Source organism: Cydia splendana, chromosome Z, assembly GCF_910591565.1.
Source record: "Cydia splendana chromosome Z, ilCydSple1.2, whole genome shotgun sequence".
NCBI lineage: Eukaryota > Metazoa > Arthropoda > Insecta > Lepidoptera > Tortricidae > Cydia > Cydia splendana.
Genome location: NC_085987.1, coordinates 23,778,173 through 23,803,757, shown reverse-complemented (window position 1 = coordinate 23,803,757; position 25,585 = coordinate 23,778,173). Strand labels below are relative to the sequence as shown.

Sequence of the window (25,585 nt, the reverse complement as noted above, 5' to 3'; positions counted from 1 at the left end):
CACGGTGACGCTCATTTCGAGCACCCTGCACAAGTATACTCCATTTACCAAGTCAAGTCTTCGCTTGTAATGGCTTGTAATGTAAACCCTTATAGGGATTCGCGAAAATACTGACAGCAGGGTCAAGCACGCGGGCGCTCTCCGTAATCGGCCCTGTTCAGTCCCTACACCAACTCCACTGACGTCAATGACTGTTTTAAATCTCGATTTGTAATGTAACGCGTAACATAAAATCTTTAAATACACCGAAATATTACAAGTCAGTCTCGGCTTTAAGACTCTTAACTTATATTGCGGTCATAAATAAATAAACAAAAAAATTAGAAAAACAAAAAGCCCATACGCTAAGCAGCTACATAAAGTCTATATTTTTGAACAACTGAATGATTAAGTGACTTTGAAAAAAACAGTACACCCTGGGGGTTATTATGCTATTACTCCCGCTAAAACCGTGTAAAATACTTTAAAAAACTCTATGAAATCACAGTTTTATTTATAACATAACTAAAAGTAGACTACACAGAAAATATAAATAACACGTATATTTTACACGTGTAGGTACTTATTTTTATGAGGTAACCGCATATTTTTATCTGCCTTTGATTTTTTCGCCTTGTATCCGTCTGACTGTCGTTTTCGTCACATAACTAAGTTTACATAGCCTTTCATGTTGATATTATGCTTCACAAGTTCACATACATCGTACATATTTTCACATACCTTATTTCAACTAGGTACTAATGTAATGTGAATACAGAGGTCTATTCAGAGATAGTAATTTCTTGTTATGAATTTGTATTTTCTTCGACCAGGAATATCATCGCTTTCCGAATTGACCTCAACAAGGACAATGCTTTAATGAAATTCATATACTTAAGAGAAAGAAAAATGTAGTTTTTACATAAAATTATTACACGTTTTAATTACGGGCAAATACCATGAAAAAAATATACGGAAACTAGACTATATTTGTAAGGGGTGACTCCAAGCAAAGCCTGAAAAACTGAAAATTAAAAGATTGCTCGATAGAAAAAATCACGGTCACATGTCTAATTTTCATTTAAATTCAATTGTATATCGCACCCTGCATAATATATGCAGTAATATACCTAATGTTAGTATAATAGCTGAATAGCCGAGGGATTCGACTTGCAAAATTTTATAAGAAAGTATTCTTTCATAGTTAATGAGGTAAAACGTTAAAATCCGCATAGCATACTTAATGGATGCAGGATTTTGAAAAGAACACATTGTTATATACTTAGAAAAACCTTTTTATAATCTGAGGTGAGGGGAGGAGGTAATAAAGTCTGAGGTTTGCTAAGCCGGTAATGATTAAAGAATACTTTTTATGTGTAATCCCTTTAATCATTTCATTTCATCAAACCACCTATGGGTAAAAAGAAAAGAAATTATGGCAGCGTAATGGCATTCCGCTGATGTATTTTATACTCTATTTTATTGGTCATAAAGCTTAAAACAGCACGTACAAGTTAGAGAAACGTCCGGTACCTTTGGAGAGGGCTAGACCTAACCTTTACACCCTACTGATCAAAGGATTTTTGCCGAAAGAAATCGTTTACCGGTGTCCTACCTGTACCTGCTGTATATACACATATACTTATGTGATTTATGTGTGAAAATTGTGTTAGTTTAAATGAATTAACCTAAGTTATATGGGTAACGATGGATTCAATTAAAGGCACTTCTTGGTTTTGCTAAACCTAGTGCCAAAAGTTGTCACTAAAACTAGTACCTCTGTTAATTGTTGATTTCGCGAAAAATAAAAAAAATGGACTTACGATGCCTACAGTAGTAGAGGCTAGCCTACAGGTACATACGCCTCTCAGGTACCGTAAAATCAGGTAACTTTAGTCTACATCTACAACTTACAACTGTGGTCCAAATTTAAGTTCCAGTAAAATATGTACGATATAAGTATTTTTCAGATTATGTTTAGTATATAATATATCACTACACCTTATATAACAAAGTCCCCCGCTGCGTCTGTCTGTTTGTGAGTTTGTTTGTTTGATCGCGATAAACTCAAAAACTACATAGGTATTAACGGATTTTCATGCGGTATTCACCTATCAATAGAGTGATTAGCCAGCACCCGCATAATTTTTCAACCTCTGCTCGGATGTGCTATTTATACTACCTAACTTAAATGCATTTTCTCATTGCAGAACAAAAACCAAAGAAGTTTCCTGTATTAGTATTCATCCATGGCGATTCCTTTGAATGGAGTACTGGAAATGCATACGACGGTAGAATATTGGCTTCGTATGGAAATATCATGGTTATAACCTTAAATTATCGTTTGGGTATTTTAGGTGAGTTTCATTTATGTCACTGATCACATGGCATTTTTTTATGGAGGCAATCACACCGATTAACTAATACAAAAATACTTCAAGATAAAATACAATAGAGGGTCGTTCAATATTCACCCTCTGTCATGTGTTATATAAATATAATACGGCCTTTCAAGCCACTTATAAGAAAATCTAACTAATAAAATATAACTTTTTACTACATACATACTTAAGATAATATGTACCTAATAACCATTCGTAAGTGCTTGTTCCTAGGCCTACATGAATAAAGTATATTTTGACTTTGATTTACTAGCTATATCTGCGTAGACCAGGTATCTTAAACTCCAGGACCGCGTCAATAAAGTGACGCATGAGTCACAATCCAGGTGTAACGGTGCGGTAACGTTTTTTGAGCTCCGATGTGGTCAGGACGCGTCAAATGAGTCACGTCACTTGTTTACGGTGCGTCAACGTGTTTTGCAACGGATGTTGCCGAATCTTTACAAGATCTTGGTATTTTGTAACTTTTTATGTCTTCTTTCAGGTTTTCTGAAGCCAAGCATGACTGAATTTGTATACAATAATAATGGTCTTCTTGATCAACTGGCTGCATTACAATGGATCAAGGACAATATTGAAGATCTCAATGGGGATCCCAGCTCCGTCACATTAATGGGTCACGGGACCGGGGCTGCATGCGTTAGTTTTCTGATGCTGTCGCCTATATCTAATGGTACATCAGTCGACAAGGTTTAGCTCTAAACCACCTAAGAACTACTTAGCAAACTGTCCCTTTGACATCATAAATAAAACTTAACTACTTAATTGTTTTCTCGTTTACAATTTTAAGTACTTATTTCGGTTTTTACACTTTAACGACTCAAATGCTAATACCTACTATTTTTGTAGAATTTGTAGCGAGTATTGCTCTAAAAGATAAAATGTGACGATGACGCTAATGTGGATAATATTTTACGAGTTTGTGACAAACCAGATAGGTACAGAGTTCATTAGAGTAACCAATCTTCAATCTCCAGTTACAAACAAAACATTCCTGCATAGTTTATTGTTTATAGTTTATACTTTAAAATTAATACTATTGTTAAATTATCTATTAAAACCTCTAATATACATTTTGGTGTACTCCGGTTAATCTGAATACTGCAGAATGTCGGATATTTACGAAAATCACTCATGATTCCTTTATTATGATCCATTCTGGAAATTATCCTACATTCTGAAGTATAAGGATTTAACAGAATACACATTAATAATTTAATTAGTACGTCACAATAACACACCCATTAATTTGATTTACAGGACTATTTCATCGGGCTATTCTCATGTCTGGGTCTGCGTTATCCGACTGGGCATTGACAAGAGACCCCACGCAATATACCTTACAAGTAGCTCAAAGCCTAGGATGTAATCCAACATCTAAATTTTTAATGACTTGTTTGCAGAATAAGCCGTAAGTAATATTTTTTGTTCCAAATCTGTGTCAGCTTCATTAACATAGATACGTGTACTACGACGGCAGCCTGTTAAATCTTGTCCTTACCTCCCACAATTATGTTAAAAAGTAGTGTCATGTGAAACTGATTGAATTTAAAATTCGAAAATAAATAAATAAAAAAAAAAACAGTGCATTCGGACATGCTTCGGACTGTGGAACTATGGTATTTAGTATTTCAACGCGGTTGCTCTTATATTTCGAATCAAATTTTTGACTACCTACCTGCCGCACAGGCCTAACTTGAGTCCGCTTTAACTTTATCTTAAGAAACCTGTTCTCAAACTCCGGAATAAGTGTTTTCAAATCTGGCTCGGCAAAATAATAAAGTGCCTAAATCCAATATCACAGTGAGTTCTTCGGTGAATTTTACAAATAACAAAACTTAAGAGGCACTTCTCATTCAGTGCAATCACTTGTGGTTTGTAATTCGGCATTCGGCTAACCTTTTTTTTTTTTTTCTTTTTTTTTTTAAGAGGGGACATGCTTTACGCATACCACCCGGCGCGGGGACGGGCCGGGACCTAACCTCTCCCTTAGCTCAATCTTAAAAGCTCAGAAACCTAGTTTCATACGTCCAGTCATTCAAAGTTGAGGCCGTGAAGTCAGCAGCAGAAGTTGCTAAGCGGGCGAGGTGTTCAAAATTACCTTGACGCGCTCTTATTCTCTTAACAATAAAGTCGCGTCAAGATCATTTTGAAACCTCGCCCGCTTAGCAACTATTGCTGTTGACTGTACAATCGATAGGTACATGCGTACGATGCGCGTGTTCTCGCCCAGCAACACGCGAACACTCAATTCCCGCAAAGGTCGAATCTTTACAATAACAGTATTCAGTGTTGCTGCGATATCTATGAAACAAAAAATAATTTAGGGAATTCACGTTATTAAATTTGATTAAAAAATTTGATCGCGAGGTCCGTAGATTTACGCTAGGAGAATATGCAAGGTTTATAAACTCACAAGCAAAAGGTTGAAAAACTTTAACGCTAATATATAAAACAGATAATATATATAGAGCGGTGGTGGCCGAGTGGATATGACATCCGACTTTCAATCCGGAGGTCGCGGGTTCAAATCCTGGCTCGTACCAATGAGTTTTTCGGAACTTATGTACGAAATATCATTTGATGTTTACCACTAGCTTTTCGGTGAAGGAAAACATCGTGAGGAAACCTGCATACATCTGCGAAGAAATTCAAAGGTGTGTGTGAAGTCCCCAATCCGCATTGGGCTAGCGTGGGGACTATAGCCCAAGCCCTCTCGCGCATGAGAGGAGGCCTGTGCCCAGCAGTGGGACGTATATAGGCTGAAATGATGATGATGATGATATAAAACAGACTTTCTCTTTCAAAGTCGGTAGCCTATATCACCCGTACCATAAAAACAAATTGGTTAACATCCTATACAACAGAATCGGCTCGGTAATATTATCGCTACCGTGTAACACGCGACACAAACAATACCTACATGATTTATTCTACAAGGCGTATACAGTAAAAATTAACAACAAAGTAATTAATACTGAGTAACCATGAATACAACTGTCAAAAATATATTTTCGACATATACCTACTACCTCAATAGTATGGAGTTCAACTCGTACATAATAAGGGGTTTTACAATTCAAGGGCCGAAGTAACAAAACTAGATGTAGTCAATCGACTTTTGTTAAAATAGACCCGAGAGTTTTAAGACCTAGTTATGTACCGTCACACAATAGTTATTTACGATACAAGTGCGGAAAAGAGGACACTCGAAAGCAAGTGGCGACTCGTCTCGAATTTCCTCTTTTCCGCACTTGTATCGTAAATAACTATTTTTCCGAGACAGCAGCAACCACCTAAGCGTAGGCGTAAGTAAGCGTGAGCGAGATAAAAGTGCGTGCCCGGGAGCGCGGTAATCATGTCATTTTATTGTATTTTTTTTACGTTTATATAAAAAAAGGACCGATAATTACCCTCAAACATAATATATTGGCGATTTGTTTAAAACATGAAAAAGCCGAAGCAATTGTCATATTTTTAGCTTTTGTGCATTATTATTGATTAAGTTGTTATTGATTAAAGTGCTATTTAGACCTATGCTTGTGAGATTATTTCTTATGGAGCGAACGTCAATAACTCAGGATTCGAATCGATATAGTCCCTCGAGAAAGGGCTCAAGATTGCTAATTAAAATTATGGCAGCCCTTTGATCCAAAAAAGCGCTACGACTTTTTAAAAACTCCGTTTTCTGTGCACCTTAATTAAAGGGATGATTAAAGGCCGAGTACGGAAATCGACCCGGCGGCATGTGTGTGGTATGTATGAAATCAGCGGTCCCCACATCCATCTCGCTCACGCTTGCGCTCAGTGAGAGAGAGAGAAAAACACGAACCTACTGGGCCTTAAACGGGCTGTTCTTGTAAATTCTAGCAGAAGTTTGACCGCTTATTATGCGCTTTTTTACAAAGTGCTTTGTAAATATGTATAATTACATACTTATTTAATTTACAGACAGGAAATAGATAATTTGGCTTTTGCTAGTTTTTTTTATTAGAGCGATTGATATAAATAAACACCTCGTTATTAAGGCGATATGATTCGACTCATCAACGAATCTGAGGGGGTGAGGTGCGCGGCAAACCGTGAAGCCCCGCCCGCGCGTCCCGCGACCCGCTCGCCGAGATCGTGAGCGCGCGCCGCGCACGGTAAACATTGCAGACGGGTCACAGTATAATGATCTTATGATGGCAGTATTTTAACTAGACCGGGAAATGGTCACGTTTTAGAGTTTTTATTGTATATGTACGTATGTATTTTTTGCATTACGTATTTCTGATCATTTCATGTAGAATTATTATTTTTATATAGACATGTGTACTTATTATTGATCAGTAAGAACGTTTTAATTTCATGGCAGCGTGTTCGAGTTAAAGTACCTAAAGGAAAGTAACAATTTTAAAGGAGACGGTCAATTAAGGGTTCTATTTATAAAGGTTATTAACCTTAATCAACAATTTTACTTTACAGATTCCTTTAACTCAATAACGCTGCCGTGAAATTAAAACGTTGTTACTGATCAGTAGTACTTATTTATAAGCTCTAAAAACAAAAAAAACAGTTTCAAAGTAAATTTCTGATAACTTTTTGGTCAGTGCAAGCCTTATGGTTTCGTCTTGGCAACATTTTACATGAAAATGTTTTTGGTGGGTCTCATTATCACAATTTCCAATACTTTTGTTGCCTAACTTAATAAATTATTGTTTACAATACCTATCGACTTTATACCTACTTTAATGATCACACAATTTTAACGAAACAATGTTTTCAAGAAAATAATTCAATTAAGTGCGAGTCAAACTCGCGCACCGATGGTACCTACATTTTATTAAGTACATTATATATATATATTTTTTTTATTAAGTTGTAACTGACTCATCATCATCATCTCAGCCATAAGACGTCCACTGCTGAACATAGGCCTTCCCCTTGGACCTCCATTCCGGTCGGAAGCGACCCGCATCCAGCGTCTTCCGACGGCCTTAACAAGGTCGTCTGTCCATCTTGTGGGTGGACGTCCTACGCTGCGCTTGCTAGTCCGTGGTCTCCACTCGAGCACTTTTCGACCCCATCGACCATCTTCTCTGCACGCAATGTGGCCTGCCCATATATATATATATATATATACAGGGTGGAAAGGCACGACGATCCTTTCCGGAAATGGGAGATAGTTTAGCCTAAGCTCTATATTTTCTCCATAGAAACTATGTTAATATGGGCAACCGTTTCTAAATTATGACCTTTTAAACATCCACGCAAAAAACTACTTTGTTCTAACCCTAACAGGTGACAGGGTCAATGAACTTACTTGTAAACAATCAGTATTCGACAGGAAATTATGCTAATTTGTTGCCATCTAACCATTTTTAGGTCTGCTTACAGCACGGTAAGAATCATTGCAGGATTTTCGCTTTCTTAGTGGTTCCACTTGTTCAATACTTGAATGAAATAGTTATGTTATTCCTTAATATTAATAATACTAACCACAACATTGTTTACAACGACAGTTCAAATGGTGACATTGACAACCACTCAAAAGTACGCAATCGTCTTATAAATATCTCTGGTTTCCTTGACTGATAAAAAGGTTTTAGTTTCTTAACACGTTTCACAAAATTATTTTCGAATAATTGGAAACTATCTAAAATAATTAAAAATAACAAGTAGGTTGTGTTAGTTGCACCAAATGAACTTGCAAAAATGAAATACTAAGAATAAATCAAGAATAAATACTTCTTCAATACCAAACTAACAAACCTTCTTGCGTGGTAGGAAATAGACAAGACGTCTGATGTTTGAAATTAAATTTTCATTGAACTATACTTATTGAATGTCATATTCTTCAAATAAAAATGTTAGATGCTCGTGGCTATTTAAATTTGTGGGGCTGTGTAAAAGATATGGTGTACCAAACCAAACGGAATGTGAAACTGCGGACGAAATGAGACAAAGGCTAATTGGTGCTTTCTGCGGAGGATAAATGACGAAGAGCATACACTATATCGCATGTGCATCGACATACTCGGGTACGGGCTGCGGCGGCGTTGTAATACACGGAGGTACATTTGAACACCGTATGTGAAAAGAAGATAGTAAATATTGGAAAAAAGTAATTATCTAAGAAAGTAATAAAATTGTTTGTAATATTTTTGCATGCATTTGATTTATTTGACATTTATGCGTCATTCATACATCATTGCGATACTGTCAACGATCGGAAAAAAGTGTAAAGTCCCGAGCTTTCCCGACGGAGATCCTTAATCTAGCCGTCATGTGCACATGCTATAGGGTTATCACCACAGTTAAAAAGTAGTATTTTTGCAATTTTTATTTTTTACTCAATTAACGATTCTTACCATTACCAATAGTCTCTGTATCACTTAAACGACCTAATACTTCCGGGAAGGATCGTCGTGCCTTTCCACCCTGTATACATATATATATATATATATATATATATATATATATATATATATATATATAGAAATGTAAATAGCATGTGTGATACCATTTTAGAATCAGTATTAGATAAACTATTTTTAAGAAAGTTGGCCACTCTGTTCTCCATACATTTTTTTTTTCACCACAAGCCACCAGACTTCTTGAAAATGTTATATATATATATATACAAATAAAGATATGGCCTAGATGGTGTTTAAAGTGAAGTATGGTGCTAACTAGTAAAAAAGACATAAAAGTGCGATTATCTCGAAAACCACGAAACTTTTACTAGACCTATAAGTGCATTTTCTGGACCAGCCTAAGCTGCCCTGTCGATGGTTAGAAGGTTGTCCATTAATTACTGGACACTCTGTATAGAGATGTAACTAACCCAAATGGCACTTGGCACTTTTTTTATCTGATAGTCAGCAAATGAGCCGCCTGATGGGAAGCGGTCATCTGATACTACTTTAAACACTAAAACGTCCATGCGTTATTGATTTAGTGTAATTTCCCCACAACAAATTAGCCTTTTGGCTGCACTTGGGCCGAGCACAAGCATAAACAGTAGCAGTAGGTACTAGGTACAAAGAAATCACGGAGCGACATAACCTCCTCGTTCAAAGCTACCACGATAGGCTCAGCTAGAAAGTCGTAGAGTAACTGACTGCAAATAAATATGGGAGCGATAGCTTGCACTCCGTGGTCCATAACAATCAAACAGATGGCGATGGCGTCGCATTCTTACGCCGATAAGGATCCGATAAAAGATAATTTTAGATATTAGACAAAACAAAAAACCTAAGGTAGGGAATCAACACATTAAAAAATGTTGGCTAACGGCGTATTGCATAGAGTATCATTCTATGGAACTTGCTAACTATGTAAACAAAAGTTACTAGTAAATTCATTCATTCATCAAGTTTGATTACATAGTTAGCAAGTTTCATAGAACGGTTACCGATACGACGGTTATGTCAATTACACAAACGTGCACGGTGCGTAACGGAATGGGTAAGTAATATATAATAATAATATAATTTTACACTAAACAAAATATCTGCAAACAAAAGATTATACGAGTATAGCGCCAACTGCGCGCCTCTGGGCTGTATCTTATTCTTTGAACCTCGTGGCGGTGCAGCGATACAAAATTCACGTACGATCGCAGTGAGCGGGGTAAGCGGGTGGTGCGGGTACAGAGCGCTTAGCTCCACCCAGACGCTCAAGGGCATTGGGCCTACCAATCGTCTTAATAATATTAACTAGATTTTGCCCTGTGCGCAGGGCCCTCAGGGCCCCGCGGTACGCGTGTTGTTTGCTGTTGGTGCTGTTGTTGACGTGTTGTTGTTGGTAATGTTGTTGTTGCTGTTGTTTGCGCTGTTGTAATTGCGTAGTAGCTTGTTTTCCAAAGGGAAAAAGAAACAAAGTTGTACTTTTGCTAGGACAAACAGATCCGCGTGCGAGCACTTCATTCCTGTAGCTCGGTAGCAGTCCGGTTATGTGAGGGTCGCAGTTCTAACCTAACCTAACCCACTTTTCTGGTAGCAGTCCGTTTCTGTGAGGGTCGCAGTTCTAACCTAACCTACCTAACCCACTTTTCTGGTAGCAGCCCGTTTCTGTGGGGTTCGCAGTTCTAACCTAACCTAACCCACTTTTCTGGTAGCAGTCTATTCCTGTGAGGGTCGCAGTTCTAACCTAACCTAACCCACTTTTCTGGTAGCAGTCCGTTTCTGTGGGGTTCGCAGTTCTAACCTAACCTAACCCACTTTTCTGGTAGCAGTCCGTTCCTGTGAGGGTCGCAGTTCTAACCTAACCTAACCCACTTTTCTGGTAGCAGTCCGTTTCTGTGAGGGTCGCATTTCTAACCTAACCTAACCCACTTTTCTGGTAGCAGTCTGTTCCTGTGAGGGTCGCAGTTCTAACCTAACCTAACCCACATTGTTGGTAGCAGTCCATTCCTGCTGTTGTTATTGTTGTGTAGTAGTTTGTTTTCCAAAGGGAGAAATAAATAAAGTTGTACTTTTGATAGAAGAAAAGATCCGCATGCGAGAACTTCATTCCCGCAGCTCGGCCTTCGGCCTCGCGTGCTTGGGAAATCGTAACTTTTCCTATTGGGTCGTGTTGCAGCTCCAACTTCCTCCTCCCGTGTGACGCTTCGAACAAGACTAAAATACAACCAAGCGCAAGATGAACTGCCTGTAGGCACCTTGAACTCTCAATTATATTTAATTCATGTCGACCGTGGTCAAATATTAAAATTAGTGATATGTATTTAGTTCTTAAATAATTGGATTGCGATATGCCTATTAGGGTAATTTTTTCAATTATTTCAATTTGACATTTTATATTTATTTAAATTTATGATTATGATGATGAATTTGCACGCTTGACGGGCGTGGCGCGTTGCATGCGATCCAAAGCCGGGCGCCTTCGGCACCCTCATACTAAAAGCGTAACACTATACATATATTGTAACATCCCCATACTGTATCAATCCAAATAAATAATTTGTGATATTCAAAGGAGTCAAAGAGCACGAAGGAATATAATCATTTTACAGATCGGACGTAGGTATATCAGTAAAGGTGAAATACTGTAAATATATCATACTTACATACTCACAATTATATTATCTAGGAATATAATATTATTTACCTACATTGAAATTGGTTGCTGACCTAGTGAAAATACTGAAATATTTTAACTGTTGATGTAGGAAAGCTAGGCGCTTTCAAGCACCTCGTAAAGTATTAGATGCTTCTGTTATCAGAAAGTGTGTTTTTATAGCACTTAGTGACTTTTTCTTACGTTTCATATGCTTTGATTCCCATTGTTTGTAAATGGTAAAATCACGTGACCGCGCGGAACACACTGACGCAGGTCCGTCCTCTACAAGCGCTGCCGCGCGACTGAAGAGGGCGTAAGTGCGTTCGCGAGTGATGGCGATTGCGGATTTAGTAGGTATTGAAACATAGAAATTATTCTAATGATGTTACCGAGACAAAGTGATCCAAACCATCTAGATTATCTTATTACCTATACATTTATGTAAAAAACAAGCCAATGAAGTTTGTATTGTAGCTCTGAGATTGATTTATTGTTAAAAAAAGGCGTAACTTTGGAATTTTTTTCTATCGAGCAAAGTTTATCTAATCATGTTTTTGAGATCCAAAACATATCTGCCAGATCCTTAAGTATAAGATATATTTTTTTCACAATTTTAAAACATTGTTTCTTATATTTCCGATGGATTCAAAAAACTGGTTCGCTTAGCTCCAACGGGAAAAGCACGCCTTAATTAATGTGACATGTTTACTGTACTGTACCAAACGAAGGTATTATAATAAACGTTATTTATATCTACTTTCAGATTAGGAGAAATAAAAAAAATTCAAATCCTGGCGAGGGAATTTGAAACTCCGCTTGGACCAGTCGTAGCTGGTTCATTCATACCCGACAAGCCGTCTAAAATCATGGCTTCTTATCCTAATCTCTTGAGCAAGTAAGTTTTACAAGCCGCTATAGGTAACTGTCGTTTGATTAATCCATTCGAAGCAATAAACCACGTCAGTCCTCTTGACTCGTGTTTTATAGTAAGAAACTCACATAATAGTTACAGATTATGCTATGCTTAACAATCAAGTGTGAAGAAAAAATATTGAGATCGCCTTTACATTGAAACTCAAACAAACGTCAGTTTAATATTATGTTGGAAGACTTCATAAAATATTATTAAGCATACCTATTTTTTTTGTAATGTAATTGATGTCGCATTTAACGTGATCCGTTATTATTACTATTAAGGTATTATAACGTGATTATGCAGCTGCAGAAAGCTGCGATACTAAATACCTGCAGAATCGTTAGAAAGTTTTTGCAACAAGATGAATCTAGAACTGAATAAGTTGAATTTTAACCTATTTTTTAAATGTATATTTTAGATTGTATGTCATCTACTTGGCTTAGGCCCTTAGCTGACATTAATTACCAGCTTATGCTGAGATATAAAAACCCCTGAAAATAATAATAATAATGTGGTATCCGGTAGCTTGGGCCTTGCCCCGCTGCTGGCGGCACCCTAACTAGGTTAGGTTTCTTATAATGTGTTTATATGTATTTTTTATTGTTTTGTAAGTGTATTTATATTTTACTTTTATATTCATATTATAAATAACCTAATCTAAGAAATTAAATGAATAAAGGAAATAATGTGGTATTATTATTTTGTTATAATTTAGTATAGGTTTAAGTAATTAACATAATATTAAGGGAATGTATACTAACACTATGGACATGGTCTGAATTAAATTGATTGATTGATTATTGATTTCTAGGTATCAACTTTTAAGCGGAGTAACGGAATATGAAACCTATCACGACTTCGGGGCTATCGAACTTGAACATGGTATTTTAGAAACACAGCGTGACGAATTCATTACTAAATATATTAAGTTAATATTTGAAGGTGCCGACGATGTACCCATAAAAGATATATTGAAACAGTAAGTGCCATTTATTTATTTTATAATACCGCTCCGATGTATCTGATGACGAACCTTAAATGCATGATGTTTTATTTTTGACCGAAAAATTAATATTTCATAGCCACCGTGTATACGTACGTAAATGAATCTTCATGAGTTGTGCTTACGGCGTGGCCTAAGGACGATTTACGAACATTATATGCAACATTTTCATTTCATACACAGTTGAGATTTTTTAATAAATAAATTTTAAATGAAAGTAAATGTTTTCGGCCAATCATTGTCTATGGAAATATAGTTTTAAAAAGCATTATATGTGATAGGCCACCTCTTTGTTTCATATTTGTCTATTGCAAAACTTATCTAGTGACTACCAAGTATATTATCACTACCTTTTTCAGATATGCCCCTTCAAAGCTAGATCCTCAAAGATGGAGCGTCGAAACGAACCGTGACGTAATCCTCAATCTATTCAGCGACGCCAGGACTCTGTCACCCCTAATTAGTTTCGCTAATTATCATTCTAAAGCAAATGCGCAATCATACTTCTATGTGTTCGGGCATAATTCAATAAGCACACATTACGCTGCCGTGAGTACCTGTATCAGTATTTTTGATTCGATGAAAGAAGCCAATTGAGCTTTAATCTTATTTTTGAATTTCGGTACCTTTGTCTATTTAATCGGGTACGGGAACGACGTGGTGTACTTACTCGCTGGAACAAAGTACCTAACGTTTAACGCAACTTCACCCGAGGCCAAATATTACAGAGATTGGTAGGTAAAACTTTACCTTTGTTTCCGACTTCGCACAATGTCGAACAGTAAAGACATAGATATTCCCGCCTTTTTGCCTCTAGGCCTCTACTTGTCCATATTGTTCTCATCTCACCCGTAGCCGATTCTCATTTATTTCGATTTAAAATCAAACTTGGTCATAAAACTACTGTTGAAATACTTTGCTAATTAAATGTTTCTTGGGCCTAGAAACGTACCTATGGGATAGTTTTGCCCAGTATTACCTATTTGGCCTAGAATGATAATCAGTAGAGCGCAGAGGTCATTGACGAGCGATGAACTAGTCCAGCCGTAATTTAGTCCAATAATTTTATTGTATGGGCAAATTTAGTTCGGATAAATAATAATATACAGTACAGAGCAAATAATTATATTCTTAGGTATATTGTCAACAGTTTAATATAGGGGAAACTGTTGTAGGTACTCCGGGCATAGTTTTACCTCGGTCAGTTGTCAATCATTCCATTCCCGCGGTTATTTAAATATATCATTTATATAAAAAAGGTTGACTGGTAGAGAATGCCGTGTAGCATTAAGTCCGCCTTTTGTCACTGTATATTTTTTACTGTGCAATAAAGTTTCAATAAAATAAATAATTGCTTTTAGATTAAACTGTCTTAAAGGGCCTCTGCGCTGTTGGCTTCGGCTCCACGCACGCCTGTCAAAAGTCCGGGACCCCATGGTCCCGAGACGTGGAAAGGACAAACAAATAATAATAATCTCAAAAAAAAAAATACTTTTATTATTTTGGACCAAATTATTTATTATTCTAAATTCTAAATTATGAGTTTCAAAACAAGATATGAAATGTGTATAATGTCTGAAGAAAGTGAAGAATGTCCAGCACCTGAACCTTCCACACAAGGCCTCAGAAAGCGGCGACACGGAGGGGTTGAGGGGGGCAACACAAAACGGCAAAAAATCACAATAGAAAAAGGCACATCCAGCGCCCAGACAACTTCTCCGCCTAAAGCACATCCAGCGCCCAGCATACTTCTCCGCCTACCTGTCATGTAGCTACTTCTGCCCTAGCTGTCGCGCTGCTTGTGGCGAGCTGATGGGGAGTAACGACCCCACGGACCCGAGTGCTCCCGAGAGTCGGTCAGGGTCTCCGTCTCCGGCGTGTCTTCGTCGGTCGGAGTGGACTCCAAGGGGACCCGCAGGACTCTCAGCTCTGGCTTGCCTTCATTGGCCGTCCAGAGAGGAGTCGCTAGAGCTATATGCTCCAGGGGTGGAAGTGAAAGATGCATAAGACGCGAGTTGGCACAGCCACTGGGTAGAAAGCGGCGCACACCTCTCGACACCCCTGAGCCGCTCACACCGATGTTCCTCCTGGTCGTCTTCGTGACGGCAGTTTCAGGGGCCCATCTAGTCAGCGGCAAGTCACCGCCTGCCTCGATAACGTGTAAAACATTGTTATAGCAGGTGTCCGACCTCTTTACAATAGCCCAGTCTCATTGACCACCCAAACTTCAATCTATAGACCGGTATACTGTTCACTTTTTCTACAATAGTCCCAAAGCCTGCTGAGACCGGTTCATGGGTGTCTATTGTTGCACCTGTGAACGGGTTCCAGCAGGCGTTCTACATGATATTAAAGCTCTCCAAGGAGCCGCTACGTGTTGGATCTATATCCCCACGCAAGCCTATCAAAAGACCGGGATTTATAGGCCCGTGAAATCCAAAATGGAGTGCAAATAATAATTTGAAACGTCATAAAGCCTGACCTACTAATATATGGTTATTGTCAAGAGGGCGCTGTTAATCTCTCTTATATGGTGACAGTTCAGTATAGTATGAAAAAAATTGTTTCAGTGAAATTCCGCAACATGGCGCGTGATCATGTGTCAGGCTTTAATTAAATATCGAAATTAAGTTATTAACGAAACTTGAGAGAGACCGGTGTCTCAAGAAATACAATCTGGTATAATATTTAGAACGTTATATCAAGCATGATAATTTTCATATCTCATGTTCTGTATTCAGGTATACAGCAATACTGAAGCCTTTTGTTTTTCGAAAAATAAAACTAGCTGTCCGGGGTACAACAGGTTGCCCTAGTTACATACCTACACAAGAGCAATAAAATAAAACTGGCCAATTGCGAGTCTTTATTGTTTACTTTTGATACATGTGTATTCTTTTAAATTCATACATGTAGCAAGAAAAAAATATTTAAATATAAATATATACAAAATATAATATATTTATGTACATATATACATATTATTAATTATAATTGTTAAACCTAGTACCGGCTACAAAGTACACTTATGTTTCAAATTTTTGAGATAATTGGCTGTGATATACAGACAGACAGACCGGCATGACATATTTATTCCGTTTTTGCCATTTGGCTAAGGGACCATAATAAAAGGGCTCATCTCGTGTACCATACAATACATAGTGATCTGTTTTCATTGCTACGGAGTGTATTAGGCTTCCATAAATGTTAAATACATATAACATTATATTATATTGCAGCTGAATAAAAGTGTCCACGGAGAAGAATTGCCTTATGTATTGGGTGCACCTCTGGGTGGTGCTAATACTCATTTTCATTCCGAATACACACCGAAAGAAAAACTGCTGAGTGAAGCTATAATGAGATTATGGACTAATTTTGTAAAAATCGGGTGAGCATAATTTTAACAAATAAACTTGCAAAAAAGTTATTTCGTTTATTTTAACTTATCTTTATACATATACTTTTTCAGAACACCCAATACGCAGAGTGTAAACGAATATTTTACTTTAGACCGCAGGCAATGGGATCAATATAACGTTGAATGGCCAGAGTACAACGAGGAACATAAATCTTATTTAAAATTAGGTAAACATTTTTTATTTCAGTCCACTTTTCTAGCACGTGTAAGTATATGTACCTAACTATGTTTAATATGTACAAAAATATGTATGGACTAACGCTGAATTGCAAAGACTAATATTTCTTCCTTATTCCAAATGAATATCTTGATCTAGTTTTTAGATGAACGATTTTTTTATTTTATTTAGCTATATATGTAGGAAAACAATAGACAACATGTTTTTCTAACTCATCTCCCTGCCTATAAAATTCCAGCTAGGTCTCTTGTGATGGGTAACATACTGGTAACATAACATCACAGATGTAAAGTACACAAGGTTGTTCAGTCTATATAATTTTGATGTGTAGCTAAACCTTAAGTCGGTCGGTTTGTTATTGCACCAAATGCTCTTCACAAATAAATAAAAACTTTTACAAAAAAAAGCAAACTGACTTCAAAAAGGATGAAATAAAATATTATCATTTTTTAAGTCTATGCGTTACCAACTGATATGTTTGAAGTCAGTGCCAAGCCAAATTTTGAAGCATACGATATAATTTTGGTGCGATTTGATAAGGATGTACGTTGGATTGCCTTACACGACGACAATGAACGTACCTTCTGTAAAGTCCATTTCAATAGAACTTGCGAACTATGTAAACAAACCGCCATATTGAAATTGTCTCTGAATGATGAATTTACTAGTGATGGGCAAGAGTCTCACTTAGTCCTTTACTTAAGGCCGTAACACACTATCGCACTGCATCACGACCTTGGTGCGTCGCACCCATAAGTCGTTTTTTTGCATTAGAAAGAACTTGAAAGAAGGTAAGCCATCTTGACATGTCTTTTAATTACGCTTATTAAAAATCAGTAACTATTACTTATGAAAGCAGAAGAATATAAATGATCGTATTGGATTCATTATTGTTACATATTTGCCGTAACTTATTTTTAAAATGTGTTTTTCAATCAAAAACAAAGACATATAAAGATTGTTTACCTTATTTTTAATGCTAAAAAAAAACGAAGGTGGAAAGATAAGTCGGGCCCTGGAGGGAAACTATCTTAAATCCTTAAGCTGGCTCATTTTACTTAAAGGAGACCATCCTTTATTTTTTAAAAGAAACAAAACTGCATTTAAAGTATGACTTTACTGTGAGTCGGGTAGTGTGTAGCGGCTTTACGAGTATATCACCAACTTTAGTAACAACACTACCCATCATAGACAATTGTAGAATGTAAAAGAAACAAAAACGTCATTACATCAGGGCCTAATAACCTAACTTATGAAACCATTTTAAACTTTTATTGAAATATCCAAGATACAGTTATATATTGTTGTATTTTACGGTAACGACCGCTTTAATAGTGTATAGTGTATGTGTTTCAATGGTGTTTGATGAGATGATGTGAAAATTCAAGGAGAAACAGTGACAAAACAAAGTTACGTCCTTTGTTTACATAGCTCGCAAGTTCTATTGAAATGAACTTTAGGTACAGTCGACGTTAAAGATATGTTTACACTTTACGTCTTATTACAAAGAAGTAAGGTGCAAAAGTGTAAACTAAGAACACACCTCGGAACACACGATCAAACCTTCTTGGGGCAGTCCGTATGTTTGTCGGCTTATTAGTGTAAATCTAATGCTTTTTTTTGCCGTCGTATTTTTTAAAAGAGCATTTCTTGCTAATGCTCGAACAGTCTAAAGCACGCAAGTGTGGGATTGGGACTGAGTTATTTCCCGTCCCTTATCCAGAGGACCACATTTCAAAATACAAAATAATTCAATTTACCTTCTTGCCAAATTTCACAGGCAGGCAGAATTACTTACACATTTATAATAGTTATTAATACAGTTCTAATGGGATTTATAGCCTGATATATAAAGATGACCATTTTACTGGTATTGTTTGGCTTGGCACCGACTTCAAACATCAGTTGGTAACGCATAGACTTAAAAAAGGATAATATTTTATTTCATCCTTTTTGAAGTCGGTTTGCTTTTTTTTGTGAAAAGTTTTTACTTTTCCATTTTTAGTTTTAAGCGCGACGCATGAATGAAAAACAAGATCATGTTTAACACTAAATTCGTGTGCCTATTACTTTAATAAATATGTAATCAGGAATTTTCTCGAGTCCGCCTGGGAAATTATAATTCCTGTCACTACACTAAATCCATCCTCCGCCCCGCCACTGACCCAATCCCTCAACCCCCTGAACACTCAACCTCACAGCGCATCAACCCCTAATCCAGGAACCCCTCGACCCTGAACCAGGAACCCTTCAACCGCCATTCCCCGACCCCTTAACTCCTAACCCTAACCCCCGATCAGTAGCCTTACCAGCTTACAACGAGTTTTGAGAGTGATATATTCGCTAGCGTGTGTGTAACCTACTTTCTATGCATCGCTCGTACTGGCATATTAGTGCGAACGAGATGCATAAAAAGTAGGTAAGTTACGAAGACTTTAGCGAATATGTCAATGTCAAACTCTTGGTAAGGCTACTGATCGGGGGTAGGTAGGCTACAGTTGCACTACATCAAATTGGTGGTTTTCGGAAGCAAATACTCGAGTTACTTTAGAAAACACCGAAATCACTTTACACGTGCCTTTAAAAATTGAGGAGTTCCCTCAATTCCTCATGGATTCCATCATCAGATAGAACCAAAAATAATACGGAAACACCTTGGACTCTTGGAGGTAACATCTTCCAAACAAAAAAAGAATTACTCAAATCGGATCACACGTGCCGGAGTACTCGCTGAACATACCTACTACATTTAAAAAATCATCATCATTATCATCAAAACAATCATCATCATCAGGTCTACTTCATCAAATTAGTGGTTTTCGGGAGAAAATACTCGAGTTGCTTTAGAAAACACCCAAATCACCATGCATGTGCCTTTAAAAATTGAGGATGTCGGAGTGGAGTGAACGTAGGTACATTAAAAAAAAATAGCCACAACCGAATACAGAACCTCCTCTTTCTATGAAATTGAAGTCGGTTAAAAAGTGAGTGGAAATGGAAACTTTAAGTAATAGGTAAGGTAAACGTACTGGTGCTCGACGCGGTCCCAGTACATGTCATCTTGACACTTAAGTCATTGTCAATAGAGGTGACAGCAAGGTGTCATCTATTGGGCATTAACATGTCGAGCACTAGTACGTTTACCTTATATTACTTGCAGTGTTTGACAAGAAAATATCGATACTTTGATGAATGATGACTTGGTACGAAATGTAAAGCATTGAGCACTTATCATTATTGGGTTTTGTATCACTGACCGCTTAACTTTGATACGCGCTTAGTTGCTTTCCTGTCAAATAACGACATTTTCTGTAATTGTAACCATTCGTAAAACTACCTTAGAGCAAAAAAAAAATATGTTAACACCCGTATTTACTACAATATTCTCACTCTTACTCGCAAAAAAAACGACTAATAGCATATCGGGACATGGTCTGTGTACAGTCGCCATCAGATATATCGGAGCGGCCAAGGTGTTCACAATATCTGAACACGCGCTCTAACGCCCTGACAATAGAGGCGTGTTCCGATATTTGTGAGCACCTTGGCCGCTCCGATATATCTGATGGCGACTGTACCTATTAAGGTTCCGTTCCCCTTACAATAGGCAGACTTAGGTACTTTCAACAGCAAAAAAGAACCGGCTTCACTACACGAGTTAAAAATTGCCTACTCCAGACTCCAGAGCACACAGTCGCTGTGGCCGAAATCGGTCAGGAGAGCATCATCATCATCATCATCATCTTCACTTCACAAAATGATAATTTTCAAGAACAAATATGCGCTGTCCCGTCCCGTCACCGTATCCTGACTGGATGACAATGAGACCAACCTGAAAGCATAGATAGGTACTCTTTCAAACAAAAAAACCGTTTCATACTGGGTATACAATTCGCAGAAACTTAGTTACCTATTCATTACTAATGAATCATTAGGCATAATATGATAATTTCTCAGACTAACCTGTTTCTTTATCTCTACTCTTTCTCAAATCATTTCCGCACCGAAAACCCCGGGGTACGGAAATTACGCTATCTTTTAGTCGCTAATCGACATGGCCTCCCTTGACATCCACCTTCATTCAAAATTAACAGTAAAATTTACATAAACAATAATAGAAATAAAAAAAATAAGTCAAGACCAGCTTACTTACCCTTCGTAGCAGCTATTCTTATTAAACTTAAAAAATCAATAAAAAATATAATTGAGTTGAATTATTTCAATTTAGCATCATTGTTCATAAATTTCAATCTAAGCTTATGAATTTAATCTATAAGAGGATCCTACTCGCAGAGTGTTGGTTCAAAATTCGGAATTTGTTGTTGATTTTTGACCGACTACTTGGATTGTTTGCTTGCTTGAGGCTCTGTTGACTGTTTATAACCTATTTATATAAATGATTTAATCAAATTACTCTAATATAAACTAACTGCTAGGGTTAAACCAAGAAAAGTCACCAGCGATTTTGATAGCATACGCAGTGTAAGTGTTATTTATACGTCATCATTTCATAGAAGTGTGACGTTTAAAATAACACTTACACTGCGTGTGCTATCAAAATCGTTGCAGACTTTTCTTAGTCTAACTTCTATTAAATTGTACACTACTGTGTATAAGCTTAATACAATGTAATGTTTAATTAACGAAATTTGTGTATTTTTTAAATTAAATGTGGTTTTATGAGTACTTTTCTGCCATTTACGAGATCCGGCAATCCAATGAATATGGACGTATGGAAGAATTTACAATAGGAAATGGGTCTGCTATCTGTAAACATGGTTTCATCTTATAGTGTTAAAATATGTTCCCGCCCCATACCGAAATACATATTTTGATCTTTTACCCCGTTATTTGTCAAATTAAAATAATTAAGGAATCATTCAGATCAATTATGGATTAGGATAATTCATAAAAAATATTTTTATTTCAGACATTCCGCCTTTAGTAAGCAGTTTTTACAGATCCCGCTATACCAAGTTTTGGATTGACACCTTGCCTAATAATATGACGAAATTTGTCCGAGACCCTTTATACGAGTTTACGCCTATGCCGACAACACAAAAGCCAAAAGTGGTTAACAGAGCACAAGGTACTTCATGATTTTTTATAGATACTCGGGTTGAGAATCGCTTTTACCACCTTATAGAGTACTGCTATTTTTTTTTGCAAATTGTAACGATTAGCGACAGGGACTAGGTTCAAAATACATTTGTTTAATGAATACAATTCCTCATGATTTCATAAATGAAGATCATTTTTCCTTAATTGTAGGATAATACAAGGCTACATATGTACTAAATACTGTTATATGCGAAACAAAATTTGGACTAAGTTTTGATTATGTAAAATGTTTATTTTAATCTTAAGTTACAATCTAACAAGTTTCATGGGTAACCAAACGTAGTACTCCTATTTCGCTGAACATAATTATATAGAGGCAAATCGCTAGCTTTAATGGTCTCTATTAATAGCCTTTGAGTGATACATACTAAACGGGACATCCTGTATATTTACATCGTACGTATGATTGTTTTTTTCAGATCCTATAAGAAGAATTTGGACACCGACTATCATTGATACGCCTCGGGTTAATTCGCCAATGTATGGCAGAGTAAAACCTTATTCTCCACCAGTCTATTCGCCAAATACTGATGCTATTTACCACGAAATACAATCAATCAAATCACCGTCTAGACCTATTTCACCGAAAATAATAGAGAAAAGTACAGTTTATTCTTCAACCGCAAAGCCTAAAAATTTTAACGATGTTCAAGTGAAAACGTCCACATCAACAATTACTCTTATTGTGTCACTGGGAATCCTTTTTCTAGCCGTAAATGTTGGAATTTGCGCCATCTTATGTTTTAAGAAGAGAAATATCAATTTACGGGAAAATATGGTACAACTTAATCGTCGAACCCGCGCAAATGTCGGGGAGGTTGACATAATCGGTCAAAAGAATTCAAAAGATGATAAGAATGCTCTTCAGACGCTAAAAACTGGTTGTAGTGTTATAAAATCAATGAGTCTTAGTAAAATGAGAGGCAATCAGATTGGAAAAAACAAACAAGAATTGTGCAAGACGCCTAAATCAGACGATTCAGGTGGTTTCCGAGAACGATTCCAACTCAGGAGACATCTTTCAACTAGTACTTTAGATGCACATACTAAAGTAAGGGACTGGATAGCAAATGAAGTAATGCATAGATGCTCACCTAATATAATGCGAAAATCGAATACTGCACTTAACGTCAACAATCCATCAGCTCCTCCTAATATATTTACAAGATCAGAAGAATTACTACCAAATGCTAAAATACCTAAAACATTACACATTACTGAATTTGGACGAAAAGAATCTATATTACATAACGCCAATTGTCAAAAAAACGCCTCAGCTTCTAAATTTAGTTCATCGTCATCTATTTCCAGTCATAAAAAATCAATCAATTCTAGCATTAAAGATGCAGGTAAATCAACGGATTCTTTAAAAAGCAAGGGGACCGAAAGCTCAGCCTCTAAAAAGGTTTCTGTAGCAATAGACGCAACACCAACGGCTCGGACCAATTCTATACTTCAACAAGAACCTATAGAGCTAAAAAAGTCACACAAAATAACTGACCAAAAACATTCCGAAAATGAAAATAAATTAAAATTTACTAACGAAGTAACATTGTCTATAGAAAAAGATGAGATTCCTTTAAAAATATCTCATAAACATTCCAGTTCAGATCCAGTCACAGACATGAAGTACGAAAATATTTTTCAAAACACAATTAAGTCAGATAAAGGATTAGAAGATATATTGCCACCTGTTACGTTCCGAAATGATATTAATGTTACGTCTGCAAGTGACAGTGTAGAAGTAGAGCCCTTATCAACATCAGAAGCTCTGCTGACAATTAAGAGGAGGAATTTTCCAAAAGTTTTGCCAGATTTACCTCAACTGCAAAAAAGGTTTTCTTTGCAGCCTACAGCTCTGCAAACATTTCGTCAATATGAAAGAAGTATAGAAAGTGATTCAGATTCTCTTAAGATTCCTCCACAACCGCCACCAAGAACAACAACTTTGGATCGGCGTCTCGCGTATAAATATTCTAAACCATTGTCTTCTTTTGAATCATCCGATGCAGGTAGAAATGTCAAATATAATTGTTCTCCTATTAACTATGAGAATATTGATGAATTTTCAAAGCGAAAAGCGAGCACTTATAAAGGCGGAGACCCCATTTTAACTTCTCAGAACAGAGAATATCCAAAAGTAATAATATCATCTGATGATGCAATCAATGTATCCGTGTCTGATTTTATACAAGCATCACCGAGTTTAACAAGTATGTCGAGTAACGTACCAAGAGTGAGATTACCTGACGATTTTCATACGTGTAACGACTACTCAGTAGCATCATTTTCTTCCGTTTGTTCTGACGATGACATGGATATTTTGGAATGTGACTTCACCGAAGACTTAGGTGAAGATAAACTAATTCAAGAGTTAGTGGGAGGGGTAGACTCTCCTACTAATTCCGAGGACATATTAGATTCGAAGGGTCCAGCAACAATATATGAGAAAAAAATGGAAATAGTTCCAGTGAAAGTAAATACTACTTATACGGTTCCAACATCTAAAGAAAATTACGTGTGCATAACAGATTTACAACTACCAAATGACCCATGTGTTGAAAAAACAGCTCAAATCAAACCTAACTACGGTATTAATAAATTACAACAAAGAAGTGAAAGTATTCATAGACCTCCAGAAAAAGCAGTGAAAGTGATACAAAGGGGTTTTATACGATCCTCTACGATATTAAACCGAAGTTTAAAAAGTGCAATAAGTAATGATAAAAGTGATCAAAACAAACTAGAACATTCAAATTCTGGTTCATCTAACGATACGGAAGCTAGTACTGGTACTGTGAAGAAAATGGAAATCGCAAAAAAGAGCAAATAACATTTTTGTTGAAATTCTCTAAATTTTAATATTAGTATCAAATTGCCTATTTAATTTCAGAAATAAGTCCTTTAAGGGATTCTTGCATCATCCCACTAACCCTTAGGGGTTAAGCGGTTAAACCGTTAACCCAGTGTCAAATTGTACTGGTAACCTTGGTAACTCCAGGTTTAACGGGTTAAACCCAGGTTAGTGGAATGGTGAAAGTGGCGCTAAGTAAACCAAACCTGTGATTTTGTGGGCGCTAATAACCCGAAGGACTTTAACAACGTATTCCCAACGGATTTAAGAGTAAAAAAAATTGTATCAACATAGGTCTGATTTTTGCATTTTTATTACTGCCCTTTTGAACAAAGCGCCTTAATAGCGAGGGGGAGGCAGATTTGTATGGACACTAGCCTTGGAACCAATAAGAACAGGCGCCGTAATACAACTATATATATATATATATTTATTTATTTATTTCTTTCTTTATTTAGAAACAAACAGTCTCTTATAGTAATAAATTATTACAGTAAACGGTTATTAGACTTATAGACCTACAGTTTCCTTAATAAGAATATATAAACCATACAACTTATATAAGTAGTACTAAAACTAAATGGAATTTCAAAGTTGAAATGAAATTAAAGTTACTAAAATACTCAATGGAATTTCGAATTTGGAATGAAATAGAAGTTACAA

At 36.7% G+C, this 25,585-nt stretch overlaps 1 protein-coding gene across 1 annotated transcript in view; it reads left to right on the top strand.

Moving 5' to 3' along the window:
• LOC134804710 (uncharacterized) overlaps positions 1–25,255 on the top strand; it is a 35,355-nt gene extending 10,100 nt beyond the window's left edge. Inside the window, exons 3-12 of the mRNA XM_063777870.1 lie at positions 2,190–2,336; positions 2,866–3,054; positions 3,642–3,792; positions 12,193–12,324; positions 13,157–13,324; positions 13,708–13,897; positions 16,588–16,739; positions 16,821–16,936; positions 21,878–22,036; positions 22,488–25,255. Of these exons, the coding sequence (XP_063633940.1) occupies positions 2,190–2,336; positions 2,866–3,054; positions 3,642–3,792; positions 12,193–12,324; positions 13,157–13,324; positions 13,708–13,897; positions 16,588–16,739; positions 16,821–16,936; positions 21,878–22,036; positions 22,488–24,901 (3,818 nt within the window). The 3' untranslated portion in view covers positions 24,902–25,255. The remainder of the gene's footprint in view (positions 1–2,189; positions 2,337–2,865; positions 3,055–3,641; positions 3,793–12,192; positions 12,325–13,156; positions 13,325–13,707; positions 13,898–16,587; positions 16,740–16,820; positions 16,937–21,877; positions 22,037–22,487) is intronic.
• The last annotated feature ends 330 nt before the right edge of the window (positions 25,256–25,585 follow it).